Raw genomic sequence first — 16,562 nt, forward strand, 5'->3', positions numbered from 1 at the left:
AGATTTCAGGATGTGCAGTGGGAGACCCAAGCAGGTACAGAAAGTATAGAGGGGATGAAGGATTTACCTTTTGTAGTTATATAGCCCAAATGATAACCAATGACATGTCCACTAATCTGTTAGGAAACATATGGATGTTATGTGGGCGTAGAGCATATATGTACATTTCCCCAAGATGGAAAGACAGATGCACTCTAGGCTACATCCTCCCCTCTTACTATGCAGTCAAAAATTTACCCAAAGCAAGGCTCCGTAACAAAAGGGAGGCGATTAATAATCCCATAGAAAAGTTTACAGAAACTCAGGTAGCTAGAAGCCTGTTTCCTCCCATGGGAACAGCTATGAATTACAGGGACTTACACATCCTAGCTAACTGGACGACTGCCCTATTTAATCAGACAGTCCATGCATTAAAACTACTCACAACAGAAGTTTCTCAGATTAGACAAGTAGCATTACAGAACCGCTATGCCTTAGACACCATTTTAGCATCAAAGGGTGGTGTTTGTGCATTAATTGGATCTCATTGCTGTGTGTACATATCAGACTATAAAGCAAACCTCACACATACCATAGAGCAGATAGAAACCATGGTTGCTGATGCACCATTTTCAGACAGAATACCAACTTCTCCATGGGATTGGCTATGGTCCTGGCTCCCTGATATTTCTGGTCTCAAAAGGGTGATTTCTATTATAATTACTGTAATTGTCTTAATTATTTGCCTGTGCTGCTGTATTCAGTGCATACCCAACCTCATATCCTTACTGAAACCTTGCTCTCAGCCCAGATATAAAGATGTCTTGTATGCTGCTTAATGGGGAATCTTGAGCCCTGCAGAGTTGGCACACCACCTGCACCAGCTCTGGGTGATATGGAGATTCAGGAGCTCATCGGCAGCTGGCACACCACGTCGAATCAGCTCTCTTCTCTCCATAAGCCCCCTTCCCCTATTTCCAGCCCATACCATGACATAACAGATTTCAGTAAGGGTCTAAAGCTTTATTTGAGCTGCCCTAAACAAAAACAGAAAGGGTGAGATGTGGGAAATATAAGCTTTGCCAGCAAGCCATTTCATCAGGGTTAAACACTAACTTCCCTTCTCCCTGACATTTGCCTGAATAAAAGCATCACTTGTGCTTAAGCCTCTCTGCCTGGGAAAGGATACCTGTTGGCCCTGAATTCCTGGGGGAGGGGCTGGGTGTTCCCTAGTCAGAGGCAGGACAAAGTCAGGAGGTATAGATTTCAGCAGCCAATGAAATGATCCGTGCATACCCCCTGAGCCAAAGCCAATGGTGTAATGACTCTTCTGTTGGAATGGAAAAGTAGCCAATCATGTAACGACACATCATCTGCCTTTGTAAGAATGAACAATAAAAGAGAGGGCCACACTGTGCTCAGCCCTTTTGACCTGCCTACCATGAGAGCTGCCTCAAGTGTCTTCTTTGCCTCCATACTCTACACTTATCCAAACCTTTTTTGAACCCAGCTACACTAACTGCCCTAACCTAAGCTATGCGTTTCCTAACATTTCTGACTCCATGAGGGCCTCTTAGAAAACCTGTCTGCTCTGGAAAGATTCTGAATTTTTTTTTATATTGATATTGATCAGAGAGAGAGAGAGAGAGGGCGGTAAAGAGCCCATACTCCTGAAGGTCTTCATTCATTTTCGGCAGCCCTGCCAGCAGAGACCGAGTCGTCTCTGGGGAAAAGGAGCCTTGAATCGATGTATTATTATAAAGCTTTGTCCAAGGCCCAAGAAGCTGGAGCTTTAACGATGTACAGAATTCCGGTCCCGGACCCGAGGCGCCCCTGGAATTATGCTGAAGACCTCTGACTCTTTAACTGCTAATATTTAGTCTGGTCCAACGTCCTTCCTTCAGGGCTCGCCCATCACATTTAGTGATATTACTTTAATGGCAGCCATAAGACAACTCAAACCTCCAAATGAGAGGGAACAGAATCCAATCCTATTACCACGCTCTATTTCGGCCAGGAGACAATATCACAGGCATGTGCTCAGCGATTATTAATCTACTCTCTCTCGCCTGCAATGGGCCTCAGGCAGTCTTCAGCCTTATGAGCAGATCTTATATATAACCATTTATTGTCTCTTGCTATAGCCATTCTTTAAGAGACGTTTTGTTCCGTTCAGGGCAAGAGAATATTTTGCCAGTGGTGTACAATAAAATATTTCCCCGAAGAAGACTGTTTAGTCGAAACATGGCCCATGTTGGGTGAAATTATGAATTTTGGGTGACGAACGACTGAATTGGCTTAGGTATTCCATTTTAACACGGTCATATGGTTTAAATAATTGATGCCTTAATACGATAGTGGATGGTGTTTGCTCATTTAGTAATTTTAAAAATTCTTTTAAAAGTTTTTTGAAAAAATGGCTACAGCAAGAGACAATAAATGGTTATATATAAGATCTGCTCACAAGGCTGAAGACTGCCTGAGGCCCATTGCAGGCGAGAGAGAGTAGATTATACTCGCTGAGCACATGCCTATGGTATTGTCGCTTGGCTGAAATACATCGTGGTAATAGGATTGGATTCTATTCCCTCTCATTTGGAGGTCTGAGTGATAATATTGAGAGGAGGTTGCTTCTGGTTTTGTGAAGCCATAAGACGACGACATGCAATAGAAATGCAAACCTCGCTCCGTGAATGCCGCTGTGGCTACTGCCGCTCCGTGCAGTGTTTTGCTGCCTCCTCCTTATTCACGCCCTCTAGACTTGATGGATCCACAGTGTTTATCCCACGCCCTTTTGAAGTCCTTCACAGTTTTAGACTTCACCACTTCCTCCGGAAGGGCGTTCCAGGCATCCACCACCCTTTCCGTGAAGAAATACTTCCTGACATTGGTTCTTAGTCTTCCTCCCTGGAGCCAGGCTCCAGGGAGGAAGACTAAGAACCAATGTCAGGAAGTATTTCTTCACGGAAAGGGTGGTGGATGCCTGGAATGCCCTTCTGGAGGAAGTGGTGAAGTCCAAAACTGTGAAAGACTTCAAAAGGGCGTGGGATAAAAACTGTGGATCCATCAAGTCTAGAGGGCGTGAATAAGGAGGAGGCAGCAAAACACTGCACGGAGCGGCAGTAGCCACAGAGGCATTCACGGAGCGGGATGCCAGTGGCCAGTAGTTGGTGTTCCACCTTCACGGAGTGGAAGGATGGAGGGCTGCTATTTCCAAAAAAAACATAACAAAAAATAAAACCAGGGGTGGGTAAGAGTATGGGGCAAGGGGGTGGCCTGCTTGTTACAGAGGTTGCTACCCCTAATTGAGCTGGATGTCACTTGGATGCAGATACGGCGCTGCTCTCTAAATTGGTGGTGGGGTGGCGGGGAATTAGGGCTGGAGGGTACTGGAAGCCAATAGTAACAGGTGGGAGAGAAAAAAAAAGGGGAAAAAAATGGATAAAGTGCGTAGCTTGCTGGGCAGACTGGATGGGCCGTTTGGTCTTCTTCTGCCATCATTTCTGTGTTTCTATGTTAAGATGGTACAGTGCAACCAATTCACAGCAGCCTCCCAGCTTCTTCCCATACCTCCGATCCTAACCACGAATGGCGTGTGCTCGCTTCCTTGCACACTAACCTCTGCCGGAGGATGCCCCCTCTGTTGGTTCACCAATAAGTCAACATTATTTCTCAAAAAAAAAAAAAGAAGTCAACCCGCTGCTCACATAAAAGCGCAAGGTAAATGCAACCAAAGCTGTAGCAAAAATGTCCTGTTCCAATCCCAAGCCTTCAGCTTTCCTTTATACCACATGAAGTCTGTCCATTCGAGGATAGATTCCTTACTCCAGTGGTCCTCAGCCATTCGCTGTGCCGTGCGAAAGCCGTCCAGCTACTGCTTAACATTTCTCTAGCGCTACACGACATCCGCAGCGCTGTACAAACACACAAACAGAGAGTCCCTGCTCAACAGAGCTTACAATCTAGTAAGACAGACATACAGGACAAGGCACTTGGGGTATAAAGCAAGATAATGTTTAGAAAGAAAGACTAAAAGCAGAGAATTGGGCATAAGATTTAAGGCCTCCGGTCTATCCTGCTTTATGCACCGGTGACACGAGGTGTCCTGCTGCTGTTCAGGCAGCTGCTCGGCCACCTCCTGCACCTGCTTCCAGAGGTCCTGCGAGCGCTGGCTCCCGAGGAGGCGCTGCGGACATCGAGCAGGGCGCCCTGGGATACTTTCCTCCCAAGAGCGGCCGCGGCCCTGAAATCCTTCCCCGGGGGGGTGCCGAGGAGTGGGTCTGAAAGCTCTTGGCCTTCTCGAGGGCGGATCCGACCACCGCCACCACCGATTGGCGCGGCAGCTGTCGCTTATCGAATCCGGTAGCCTTCTGGACCAGGTGAACCCCCATCCGCGGGAGGTGCTCCCCTATCCTCGGCAGCAACTTCTTAAGGATCTCGTGCACCGGGACCTTCGGAGCCTCCAGCATTTTGGGCCCGGCCTCCTCCTCCGTCAACAACTGAAAAGGTATGACCTCGGCCATCACCTGCGCAAAACCTGCGAACGTTAAGTCCTCTGGTGGAGTCTTCCTTCGTTCCTCTGGAGGAGAAGGCTCTGAGGGGAGACCCTCGGAGGAGGAATCTGCAGTGTCACCCCCCCCCTCCCCCAGAGGTCGTACGGAGCTTCACCTCACTGTAGACGACAGGGGATGGGGCCCTAGGTGCTCGGCCTCTGTCCGGAGGCACAGGCACCGGTAACACAGCTGGACGGGGGGGCTACAGGCCTCAGGGGGTCCCTGCCAGTCTGGGTGGAGCCTCCTCCCCTACACGATAGACACAGTGGAGACCTTTCCACCGACCTCGTTAATCTGGGATGGAAAGCCTGAGAGGAAGGATGGAAGTGGGAGTTATCAAGTGGAAGAAAAAGATGATGGGGGGGTTAGTTGGGACTCTGGGCATATTTCTCTGCTACTGTAGGAGGTGAGGCCCTAGCACATAATATACAGGTGTCCTCTTTGCTCATGGGTGAACAAAGTGTTTCATGTTACTTATAGGTTGTTGTATGGGTAATTGGATGGGGAGGGAAAACTGGGGAAGGGAGAGGGAGAGGAGAGGGTTGGGGATCCAGGGATCCACTACCCGGCGTGCACAAATGTGTGCACACTAGTGCACCGTGCGCGGGCCGAGCCCTCAGGGAGACCAGCTGGCTTTCCCCATTCCTCCCCCCCCCACCTTCCCCTCCCTTCCTCGCCCCCCCCAGCCCGAAAAAAACAAACAAACCCCTACCTTTATCTCACAAGTTACGCCTGCCGACTGCCGGCACGCGATCCCCCGGCACAGCGGCCGTGTGGAGGCCTCTGGCCCTGCCCCTTTTTTCAAGTCCCGGGACTTGCACGCGGTCCCGGGGCTTTATGCGCGTCGCTGGGTCTTTTGAAAATAGGCCCGGCGCGCATAGGGCTTTTAAAATCTGCCCGTATATGCGACGGCAGCGGCAGTTAATGTATTGCCTGGAATGCGGGTGGCATTGGGGGTCAGTGACCGAGCGTTAGAAAGTGTTAGGATCTTACAGAGCTTGCACTGCTGCTGGAGACTCACTTGCATGCAAATGAGCACAGCAAACGGCCTTAATTGGGAATGAAGGTACTCAGGGTGCAACTTTTAAAGTGATATCGCAGTTTCTGACTGAGGAGAGGGGCAGGAAATCTTTTTCAGATAGGGCAGGGGAATTTGAGCTTATTTGCAAGCCAGGAGTTATATTCGTTCTTTCAAAGTGTCCTGATTGGGGTGGGGAGAGCCGAGCAACGCTTTAGGAAATATTCAGTACAGAAGATCCCACCTGACACTCCATCTTCGTACTTTTCCATTCCCTTGAAACCTAGGGCTGATTTTGGGCAAATAATAAGCAGGCCGGAAAGCTGAGCTTGCCTGAAGACTTCAGGGAACATCACTACACCCCTTTGCTTCCAAAAAGTTGAAGTCTATTACTTGCGACATAGACCTGAGAGAAGTACAACGATGCGATAATTCCTAACGGCCACGTTACTGCTCCCAAAAGAAGGCCGTCTCTCAGGAATAATCGCCCAATCTGCTGATTGTGAGACCCGTAATCGGGCGCCAGGAACCCCCGGGGCCTTCACTTCCGGGGGATGCCCTAAGCTGGGCTCCTTGTGGAAAACTGTGGTATGACATATGTTCAGGGCTGCTGGGATGCGGGGACCGCTACAGGCAGGCGCGGAGTTATCCGATAATAGGCGGGGAGGGGCTTTAGGAAAGACGTGTATAAGACTTTGGATCAGGAAAGTCCCGCTAAGTCTGGGACCAAAAAAATGTGATCACATCACCCCCCATTTTAACTTCGTTACACTGGGCTGCCCATAACTTTTCGGGTGCAATACAAAGTATCTGGCACCCTCCACAAGATAACATATATGGAAATAAAACAGAATGGCTGGACTAGGCCATACGACCACATATACCGCAAAGGGGCCTTCGATCTAGTAATAAAGGACTCCTATCAATTCCTACAATTAAATCCAGCAAGACTTAGCGAGGTCCGAGAGGGAGCAATTTCCATCGCAGGCCCTGAGCTCTGGGATCCCTTGCCATCCCCATAGGCGGCCGCAAACTGATATCAAGACATTTAAATCCGACCTAAAGACTTGGCTATTTACATGGGCCTATGCCGAGTCAAGCTAAGCAATCAGCAAGCTTCGAATCCCAGTATTTCTCTGACCTTTAATTTAATGCTTTGTATCACTAGTTATCGAGTTCTGCATGTTTTAGAGATTTATTTTAAGCTATATATATTTTAGCTGATATTAGGCTATTACTATTTATATTTTTATCATCTTATTGTATTTTCTATTTTGTATTAATTGGACACCGTTGTGATGGTTTTATTACTGATGTGACGGTTCCTAAACACCAAATAAACCATAGGGAGAAAAAGAAAGGTTTTACAGCGCTGGGTGGGGGGGACAAATCCCCGACCTTACTGCACCGGAGCCATCAAATCCATACTGTGTGCATACATGAGAAGTAAGTGGGATCAGGCCGATTGTTTTATACCCGTCTGGGACCCTTATCTGCAATCCTTGCCACATGGGGCCGGATTACTTAATACTGAAGGACTATTGATTTCGTTTATGTAACGAGCGGATCGCAGCTTATTCATGGGTTGGAGGGAGAGGGCGGGGCGGCTGTTTGAAGAAGGGGGGAGGGGGTTGTCATGCTGGGGATATGGATAGATGCAGACTGTGAGGACGAGCACTGGAAAGCAGCAGCCAGAGAACCCGGTCCTGTTCATGGGATGCTCTCCTTCGTTTGCCATCTAAATTTCGGAAATCAAGATAAAATATTTCAACACAAAACTGAATGCCTTGCCTTGCCACGCCTGTGTTACTCAGTCCCTATCCTGAATGAGGCTTTGAAAAAGAGACCGGGGGGGGCATTTGTAGAATTTATTCAGGGTCAGAAGGTGCCCGGGGTATTTAAAACCCCCCTTTGGATGTAGCGAGGGGGCAGGGGAGGTGCAGGGGGTCCCGAATGTGGAAAGCAGCCCGAGCAAGGGCGATTTCAGAATGGCTCCGAGGTCCCGCGACGACGCAGCGGTGTCGCCTCCCGGGGGGGATCCCCCTTCTTTGTTTATCCCTGGCTTCAGGGAAATGAGAAACCCCTTTACCAGAGCAATGGTCAGAATCTGGGAACCCATGCGAGACAGGAAAGATTCCCCTCTTGTGCCAACTCGGTGCAATGTGGAATCCTCCAGCGGGGCTGGAAGGGATTTGGTTAATTCGCTTGAGGCCGTCGTTCGGCTCTCAGGGATGGTTAGATGCCCCTGAATTACAGGGTAAATATGGACTCGGGAGACGCAGCCCGTTTAAAACCTACTTACATCGATCGACACTCTACATTTGAAGAATATCGCATGAAAGGCCTGCCTCTTCAGGGTTTCACACCTGAGCTTTATAAAGAACGGGGCGTTATACCAGAGAGGAAATTAAAGCACGGAAAGGAACGGCAGGAGGATTCAGCTCCTTCCACAGAGGGAGAGATCGGACACAGAGCTTGGCCAGGGCGCCTACGTCTTTCTCAATCAGCGGGAAACCCCGTTTAATCTCTATTTGTGATGGCTCGTTTGAAAGGCACATTTGGAGCTGTATCGGATAGATATCCGAGGGACTGTGGGGGAGGTGGGCACGATGGGCCACCTCGGGTGGTCAAGTCCTGGGATCTGGGACATTAGTTCATTTTGGACATTACACTGACCGTGATCCGGCAGCCCTCCCGCTCTCGGTGCCAGTGGAAGGGATGCCGCAAAATATGGACAGAACTGTTACCCGGATCCCTTTCGGTGGCAACGGTGTGTTGGCGGCACACCGGGGACAGCGCAAATTGTGTAGGAACGTTTACCGCTGGTCTGCCGGATGGATTATTTAACGGGGAAAAGAAGACATTCTGCATCTAACTTTGTTCAAATTTGGTCTGCGTTTCAAGCTTCCTGAATGATTAGCGGGGGGAAGGGGGGGCTTAGTGTAGGTTTATACACCCTTGTGGTTTCTCCCAGTACTGGTCTACATCTTCATCCATTCTTCTGGTTTGTAAGAAGGCTGGGATGTATGCTGGGATTAAACCCTTACACAAACTATTTTGCTCACTATAAATGTTTTCCATATACAGCAGGATGACTTAGCCGTGCTTTCTGGGTGACGGGCACGGGGCGGAGCTATCGCTCCAAGATTGCAGAGCTTTGCTGTTCTCGCAGCTTCCTGCAGTTCTTTACCCATTCCTTACCCATTGGTCTTCAGTGATGCTGGAGCGGGCTCGGTGAAAACAACCCAATCTGCCTCGGACCTGAATGGAGAGCTGGGGCTGGCTTGGGCTCACAAACCCCGCTGAGGTTTCTAAGGTGGAGGCTGTTTCTTTGCAGGCCGAGTTCTCTGGCGACCCCCTTTCTTGAGACTGCCGGACTTGCTGTCTCGGTGATGGTGATTGGTAGGTAGGATACTGCCCGTAAGGTCTGCTTTGACAAAAAGGCTTTCTATATTGTGGGTAACACCTCCTGAAACTGCCTTGCTGATCTCTAGGAGAGGGAAGCGATCATACTGCTACATTTTGCTCCTTTATTTGAGAGACTGTCTCTCCCTGTTTTTCTCCAAAAGAGACTGCCTCCTCAGCAGGGGAGGTCCGCTACCTTTTCATGGACATCTTCCCTGATAGCACTCGCCCGGAGCCAAGCTATCCTATGAGCCACAGCAGAAGTTGCCGAAGTACGTGCTGAGGTTTCGAAGGCTTTTGTAGACAGAACGAAAGTGAGGGTTTCCATCCCTCCTCTACGTCAGGAAGAGGTTGAGGTGTCATTTGATCACCTGCATCCGATCTTACAAATGGTTTAAGCTTCTGGACGCATTCGTATAAGTACTGGGCTATGTCGAGTTGGTGCTGCTGTATTCGTGAGTCGAGTGTAGAACTCTGAAACACCTTACGGCCAAAATCATCAGGGATTTTATGGTCTTTTGCTGGAGGAGTGTTGGAATGCATCTGTAATCTTTTTTGATTTCTTCAGAGCAGACGGTGCCACTACAGAGGCATGCGGTAGTTGTACTGTACTGAAATGAGGAGACTTGCCGCATGAAACTTCTGATCTATTTTACGGGATGCTGGCAATCCTGAAAATGGGGGATTCCCGTGTTTTATCCAGCACTCAGCGAGAAGGCAATCTGTAGGCTCTGCCAGTATGGCTTAAATCTTCAAGATACTTAGGGGGTCTGGAATTTTACGCGTTTCCACCTTCAGTGCTGCACGGACTTTCTCTACATATTTTGAATATGTTACATCCTCTGGTGGTGAAGTATATTCCGGCCGATCCTCCGGAGGATCCGAAAGAACACCTGCAGAGCTGCCAAGAGAGCTGGCTTGTGAGCCCTCTGGATGTTCCTACTGATTGTGGCTCATCTGTCAGAGCTGGCAAATTGCCCACGTCTTCCATTGGTGACCGAGGCTCTTCCTGAAGGCAGGAGAGGTTCTTCCTTCGAGGGGCTCACTGGCTCCCGTGGGACTCGGAGTGCTTGCGAGTTTCACGAGCTGAAGAGAAATTTTAAAGACTGAAGCCTGCCAGGATGTTGTGCCCTCTTCTAGTCGTATTTACCTCTCCGTCCCCTGAAGGTACTCGAGGAGGAGGAGGAGGAGGAGATCTCTTACAGTGTCCCTTAGGTGGGGCTACAGCCGCAAGTAATAAAGTTGAGTCTGGTGATTTGTGACGTCGAGAAAGAGGTGGATCAGGAACAGAACTTTTGTTTCTCGTCACCGGTGGTTCCTGCAACGGGGCAGAAGGCTTTCGCTTATGAGAAAGGGAAGACAGGTCTGAGGAAGCCGAAGGTGCACTAGAATGAAGTGGTACAGGAGACAGTGAGAAAGGCTCCTCTTCTGAAGACCTGGAACCTTCTAAGTCTTCCGGTAATACTAAGGGCCGCTTTCGTTGCATTTTCGAAGGGGCTTTGCAGGATGCAGTTGGTAATGCTCCCTTTCTCCTGCCTTCTTTGCTCCTTGGAAGTCTTTTGGGTTGCCTCGAATAGGAGGGATCGGCTGCAGGTTTCGACGACCGCCTCTCCGCATCGCCACTGGGGCGTCGTACGCTTCGAGCGCGTCGCGGACGCAGCGGGAAACGTCGGCACCGTGTGCGCCAAAGTGTGGCTGCTGAGTCTCGGTGCCGCATGCCCGACGCGTCGAGCGCCATTCCTGAGCTGCTGCGTCGTGTGCCCGACGGGTCGCAGGCTTTGGCTGCATCGACGCTTCGCTGGGGTTTTGCGTCCTGCGTCCTACGCATCGCACGTTCCGGCGCGGTACTGGACAGATTTTCATGCTGGGATTTTGACGCTACCAGAGCAGGCATTTGCGGGGGCTTTAAATATGCACTCACCTGGTTTTTGTACGGCGCCAGTCGTAGACTGGATCGCGCCCGACTTATCGCGCATCTGGCCCCTTTTCCGCACCCTGGCTTGAGTTCCTCCCCAATCGAGCCTATTGACGATGCACGCCTACGTTGGCTCGGGTGATGGGTTTCTGAGCCTGGAGACGATTGCGTGGAGCAACCGTCAACGGATGGAGGCGATGGAGCGTCGCTACCCGTTTCCAACGCTGCCCAGCCCTCCTCCCTCAATGTTGCTTTTTCTGCACCCCCCCGCTGATGTCGTCGAGCGTGTGGGGGCATCCGTCCGCAGTCACAGCAAGAAGATCGGTCGTGGTCCAGCCCCAGACAGATGTAACAGCGGTTATGTTCGTCGGTGAGGGACATGATATGACCACCCTGGCAGTGTTTGAATTCTAGCATCGCTCTGGACATTATAGCATTGAAAAGTGCTGCTTTGGGGTTCGCTTTTGTGACGGTGAACGAGATACGAGGAGAAGATAAGAAGACACGTTCCCAGACAATCGTGTGAAGCCTGGGAAAAAAAAAAGAAACTGAGGAGAACTGCAGGAACGTATGGGAACAGCCACGCATGCGGAGCGGAGAGCAAATGTCCGCTCCGCCCCGTGCCACCGGATGACGTCGCCCAGAAAGGAGAATGCACGGCTAATTCAGCCTCCTTATCGACGGAAAAAAAAAGGTATCTCAGAGGAGCTTGTGAAGAGGTCTCTGCACCTCCACTCTCCAGCTCAGCAGTTTGACCCCGCTCCCTCTTATTCCTGCACTCACCTGAGCAGCTGCTTTTCCCAGTTCCTCCTTCCTCTGATCCCGGCTCATCCCTGATGTACGGCTCTTCCCCTCGTTCAATGTGGGATATAATCTCAGGGGTGAGGGTCGGGGAGCCTGTTCCTGGGGTAAGAGCACTGCATTAGGTTTCTCACAGTCACTCAGTATAATATCACTGCTCATTTTCTGCAGGAGGATTGCACTGAAGGGAAAGATATATTGGACAGAGACATTCAGATACCTTGTGGGCTGCACCAGGGCCCCAGAATGGGACGTTTTCTATAGGTACAGAGGTGGGGGAATAAAGAATGTTTCTCCGTATCCCCCTCAGAACATGTATGAGTACAGTGCAGGGCACAAACATAAACTAAGCGTGTCCTGATGGCAGATTTACAGCCCTTCAGCCTCACAACAATCCCACTGGGTTCAGGATTCCCCTGGACTCTCTGTGCTCCCCCATGAAGAAGGGACCTGCGGGGTCTCAGAGCTCAGGCACCAACTTCATCTGTGGATGATTCTTATCCCAGCCTAATAAAAGGGATCAAGGCCCACAGAGGGTCCAATCTCCTCCAGGACTGATACAGGTCTGAGCTCTCTCTGGGTCAGGTTTACTACAGACCTTATAAATAAAATCAGTGTCTTGGAACCGTCCTCAAATCTCAGGAGTCTGTTTCTCTGCCTTCCAACCTCTGCATCACAAACTCATCTCTTCATTTCCTCTTCCTCACTACAATTACTAAGAAATACTTTCCCTTTCTATCCTGTTACACTCCTCTCCCACCTCCCCTCCCTCATTTATCCCCATCCCTTCATCACTACAATTACTAAGAAATACTTTCCCTTTCTATCCTGTTACACTCCTCTCCCACCTCCCCTCCCTCATTTATCCCCATCCCCTCCTCTTCCTCACTACAATCACTAAGAAATACTTTCCCTTTCTATCCTGTTACACTCCTCTCCCACCTCCTCTCCCTCATTTATCCCATCCCCTCCTCTTCCTCACTACAATTACTAAGAAATACTTTCCCTTTCTATCCTGTTACACTCCTCTCCCACCTCCCCTCCCTCATTTATCCCCATCCCCCTCTTCCTCACTACAATTACTAAGAAATACTTTCCCTTTCTATCCTCTTACACTCCTCTCCCACCTCCCCTCCCTCATTTATCCCCCTCCTCTTCCTCACTACAATTACTAAGAAAATACTTTCCCTTTCTATCCTGTTACACTCCTCCCCCACCTCCCCTCCCTCATTTATCCCCATCCCCCTCCTCTTCCTCACTGCAATTACTAAGAAATACTTTCCCTTTCTATCCTGTTACACTCCTCTCCCACCTCCCCTCCCTCATTTATCCCCATCCCCTGCCTCTTCCTCACTACAATTACTAAGAAATACTTTCCCTTTCTATCCCTGTTACACTCCTCTCCCACCTCCTCTCCCTCATTTATCCCCATCCCCCTCCTCTTCCTCACTACAATTACTAAGAAATACTTTCCCTTTCTATCCTGTTACACTCCTCTCCCACCTCCCCTCACTCATTTATCACCATCCCCTCCTCATCCTCACTACAATTACTAAGAAATACTTTCCCTTTCTATCCTGTTACACTCCTCTCCCACCTCCCCTCCCTCATTTATCCCCATCCTTTCCTCACTACAATTACTAAGAAATACTTTCCCTTTCTATCCTGTTACACTCCTCTCCCACCTCCCCTCCCTCATTTATCCCCATCCCCTCCTCTTCCTCACTACAATTACTAAGAAATACTTTCCCCTTTCTATCCTGTTTCACTCCTCCCCCACCTCCCCTCCCTCATTTATCCCCATCCCCTCCTCTTCCTCACTACAATTACTAAGAAATACTTTCCCTTTCTATCCTGTTACACTCCTCCCCCACCTCCCCTCCCTCATTTATCCCCATCCCCCTCCTCTTCCTCACTACAATTACTAAGAAATACTTTCCCTTTCTATCCTGTTACACTCCTCTCCCACCTCCCCTCCCTCATTTATCCCCATCCCCTCCTCTTCCTCACTACAATTACTAAGAAATACTTTCCCTTTCTATCCTGTTACACTCCTCCCCCACCTCCCCTCCCTCATTTATCCCCATCCCCTCCTCTTCCTCACTACAATTACTAAGAAATACTTTCCCTTTCTATCCTGTTACACTCCTCTCCCACCTCCTCTCCCACATTTATCTCCATCCCCCTCCTCTTCCTCACTACAATTACTAAGAAATACTTTCCCTTTCTATCCTGTTACACTCCTCTCCCACCTCCTCTCCCTCATTTATCCCCATCCCCTCCTCTTCCTCACTACAATTACTAAGAATACTTTCCCTTTCTATCCTGTTACACTCCTCTCCCACCTCCCCTCCCTCATTTATCCCCATCCCCTCCTCTTCCTCACTACAATTACTAAGAAATACTTTCCCTTTCTATCCTGTTACACTCCTCTCCCACCTCCTCTCCCTCATTATCCCCATCCCCTCCTCTTCCTCACTACAATTACTAAGAAATACTTCCCTTTCTATCCTGTTACACTCCTCTCCCACCTCCTCTCCCTCATTTATCCCCATCCCCTCCTCTTCCTCACTACAATTACTAAGAAATACTTTCCCTTTCTATCCTGTTACACTCCTCTCCCACCTCCTCTCCCTCATTTATCCCCATCCCCTCCTCTTCCTCACTACAATTACTAAGAAATACTTTCCCTTTCTATCCTGTTACACTCCTCTCCCACCTCCCCTCCCTCATTTATCCCCATCCCCTCCTCTTCCTCACTACAATTACTAAGAAATACTTTCCCTTTCTATCCTGTTACACTCCTCTCCCACCTCCTCCCCCACCTCCCCTCCCCCTCCTCTTCCTCACTACAATTACTAAGAAATACTTTCAATTAGAACCAGGATTGGTCTGGTGCCATGACTCTTCATTCCTAACTACCCAGGAATATCTCCCCCGCCTCTCCCAAATTATTAGTCTGGTCATTGCATTGATGTTCCTGGGCTGGGGCAGATACCAGGGCTCCCTCTATCACCCTGCACTCATGGATCCTGAATCCAGCCGCTGGATGTCACCCCTGAGCACGACTCCCAAGGGCTATGAACCCTGCCAATACAGTATCCCCAGCCCCATCTGACTCAGTGAGCAGACGACCCAATTTCACTTAATAATGAAATATTCTGAGGTCTCCCAGATATGAATTTCTTGAAGTCCTTCCTTACCCAGTGATCTGAGGGTCTGGTAATTCTCCTTCATCACCTCCTTGTAAAGCTCCTTCTGCCATTCTTCTAAATACCCCCACTCCTCCTGGGAGAAAGAGACAGCGACGTCCTCAAAGGTCACTGGGACCTGAAACCAAAATGGGAAACACTCAGCACCTTTCTCATCGTAGCCATCCGGAGGGACTGGGCAGGGGGAGAAATTTCTGGATGTAAATAATTCACAGCCCCATAGCAGATTTATGTTTCAGGAGACCTCGAAGTTCTGGGCTCAGCAGGGCAGAGGGAAGAATTTTTGGGGGGTAAATAATTCACGGTCCCAGAGCAGGACTACACCAACTGGAAACCAGTTACACCCAGAACCTGGGCCACCAAATTTTTCTTTGAAGGACTCCTGATCTCTCTCCTTACACTCGGGAGGGTCCTTTTTGTTCTCCAGGTCTGCTCGGGGTCCCAATAAAGTCAGGGCTGACTCTGCGCTGTCCCAGGTTAGAAAGCTGCAGCAGTGTTTGTACAGAGAGGGCAGGATTGCAGTGTCTCATGCCTAATATGATATGAAAAGCTGTCTGACGATAACAAACCACACCACCCAGCACTTCAAAACTCCAGAGAAATAATAGGGCCCGAGTAATCAAATATGGTCAATCCACACAACATATGAATATGGCACATTCAAAATAAGATGTCCAAGCCTTCCGTATAAACAGAATTCTAAAAATGTACTATATGTTGTATTACGCACTGACTTTCTGAAGTTCCTCATCTCTGCTGTATTCAAGAGACTAAGAAAACAGAGGACTCTGCCTACGTGCTGGAATGCAGCCAGCCAACACCCCAGACCCATTTGCTGATTGGTCTAATACACTCTCAAATCAAATGTACTATAAGAACATAAGAAAATAAGAAAATGCCATACTGGATCAGACCAAGGGTCCTTCAAGCCCAGCATCCTGTTTCCAACAGTGGCCAATCCAGGCCATAAGAACCTGGCAAGTACCCAAAAACTAAGTCTATTCCATGTAACCATTGCTAATGGCAGTGGCTATTCTCTAAGTGAACTTAATAGCAGGTAATGGACTTCTCCTCCATGAACTTATCCAATCCTTTTTTAAACACAGCTATACTAACTGCACTAACCACATCCTCTGGCAACAAATTCCAGAGTTTAATTGTGCGTTGAGTAAAAAAGAACTTTCTCCAATTAGTTTTAAATGTGCCACATGCTAACTTCATGGAGTGCCCCCTAGTCTTTCTACTATCTGAAAGAGTAAATAACCGATTCACATCTACCCGTTCTAGACCTCTCATGATTTTAAACACCACTATCATATCCCCCCTCAGCCGTCTCTTCTCCAAGCTGAAAAGTCCTAACCTCTTTAGTCTTTCCTCATAGGGGAGTTGTTCCATTCCCTTTATCATTTTGGTAGCCCTTCTCTGTACCTTCTCCATCTAGAAATGACACTTTGAATGTGCTCTGATTGGTCAGTATAAAGACTATATAAAGTGTATGTATATTGCTGGATAAATGAGTAGCGAGGTGTCCACAGAACTGCTGTAACCCTGTGCCACTCCGGGGAACAAAATAATTTGTTCCTCCCCCTCCTTTTCTGTCTTTGTCTCTGTCTTTCTATAATTAAAAGTCTCAAGTTACTAACTGTTGCAGTGTTTCTTTAGAATCAACGGTACCATAA

General features: G+C 48.9%; 2 protein-coding genes and 1 long non-coding RNA gene across 3 annotated transcripts in view; 1 reads left to right on the forward strand and 2 right to left on the reverse strand.

The window, feature by feature from the left end:
* Nucleotides 1-16,562, forward strand: part of LOC115085852 (oocyte zinc finger protein XlCOF6-like) — a 393,254-nt gene that overhangs the window by 166,756 nt on the left and 209,936 nt on the right. The window lies entirely within an intron of this gene.
* Nucleotides 1-16,562, reverse strand: part of LOC115085891 — a 318,986-nt gene that overhangs the window by 32,109 nt on the left and 270,315 nt on the right. The gene's annotated exons all lie outside the window — the stretch shown is intronic.
* The window catches only part of LOC115085879 (gastrula zinc finger protein XlCGF57.1-like), a 33,361-nt gene that overhangs the window by 10,069 nt on the left and 6,730 nt on the right, over nt 1-16,562 (reverse strand). The window contains exons 2-3 of the mRNA XM_029592414.1: nt 14,875-15,001; nt 11,654-11,773 (exon numbers count right to left, since the gene is read on the reverse strand). Of these exons, the coding sequence (XP_029448274.1) occupies nt 11,654-11,773; nt 14,875-15,001 (247 nt within the window). The remainder of the gene's footprint in view (nt 1-11,653; nt 11,774-14,874; nt 15,002-16,562) is intronic.

Source organism: Rhinatrema bivittatum, chromosome 2, assembly GCF_901001135.1.
Source record: "Rhinatrema bivittatum chromosome 2, aRhiBiv1.1, whole genome shotgun sequence".
In the NCBI taxonomy this organism is placed as follows: Eukaryota; Metazoa; Chordata; class Amphibia; order Gymnophiona; family Rhinatrematidae; genus Rhinatrema; species Rhinatrema bivittatum.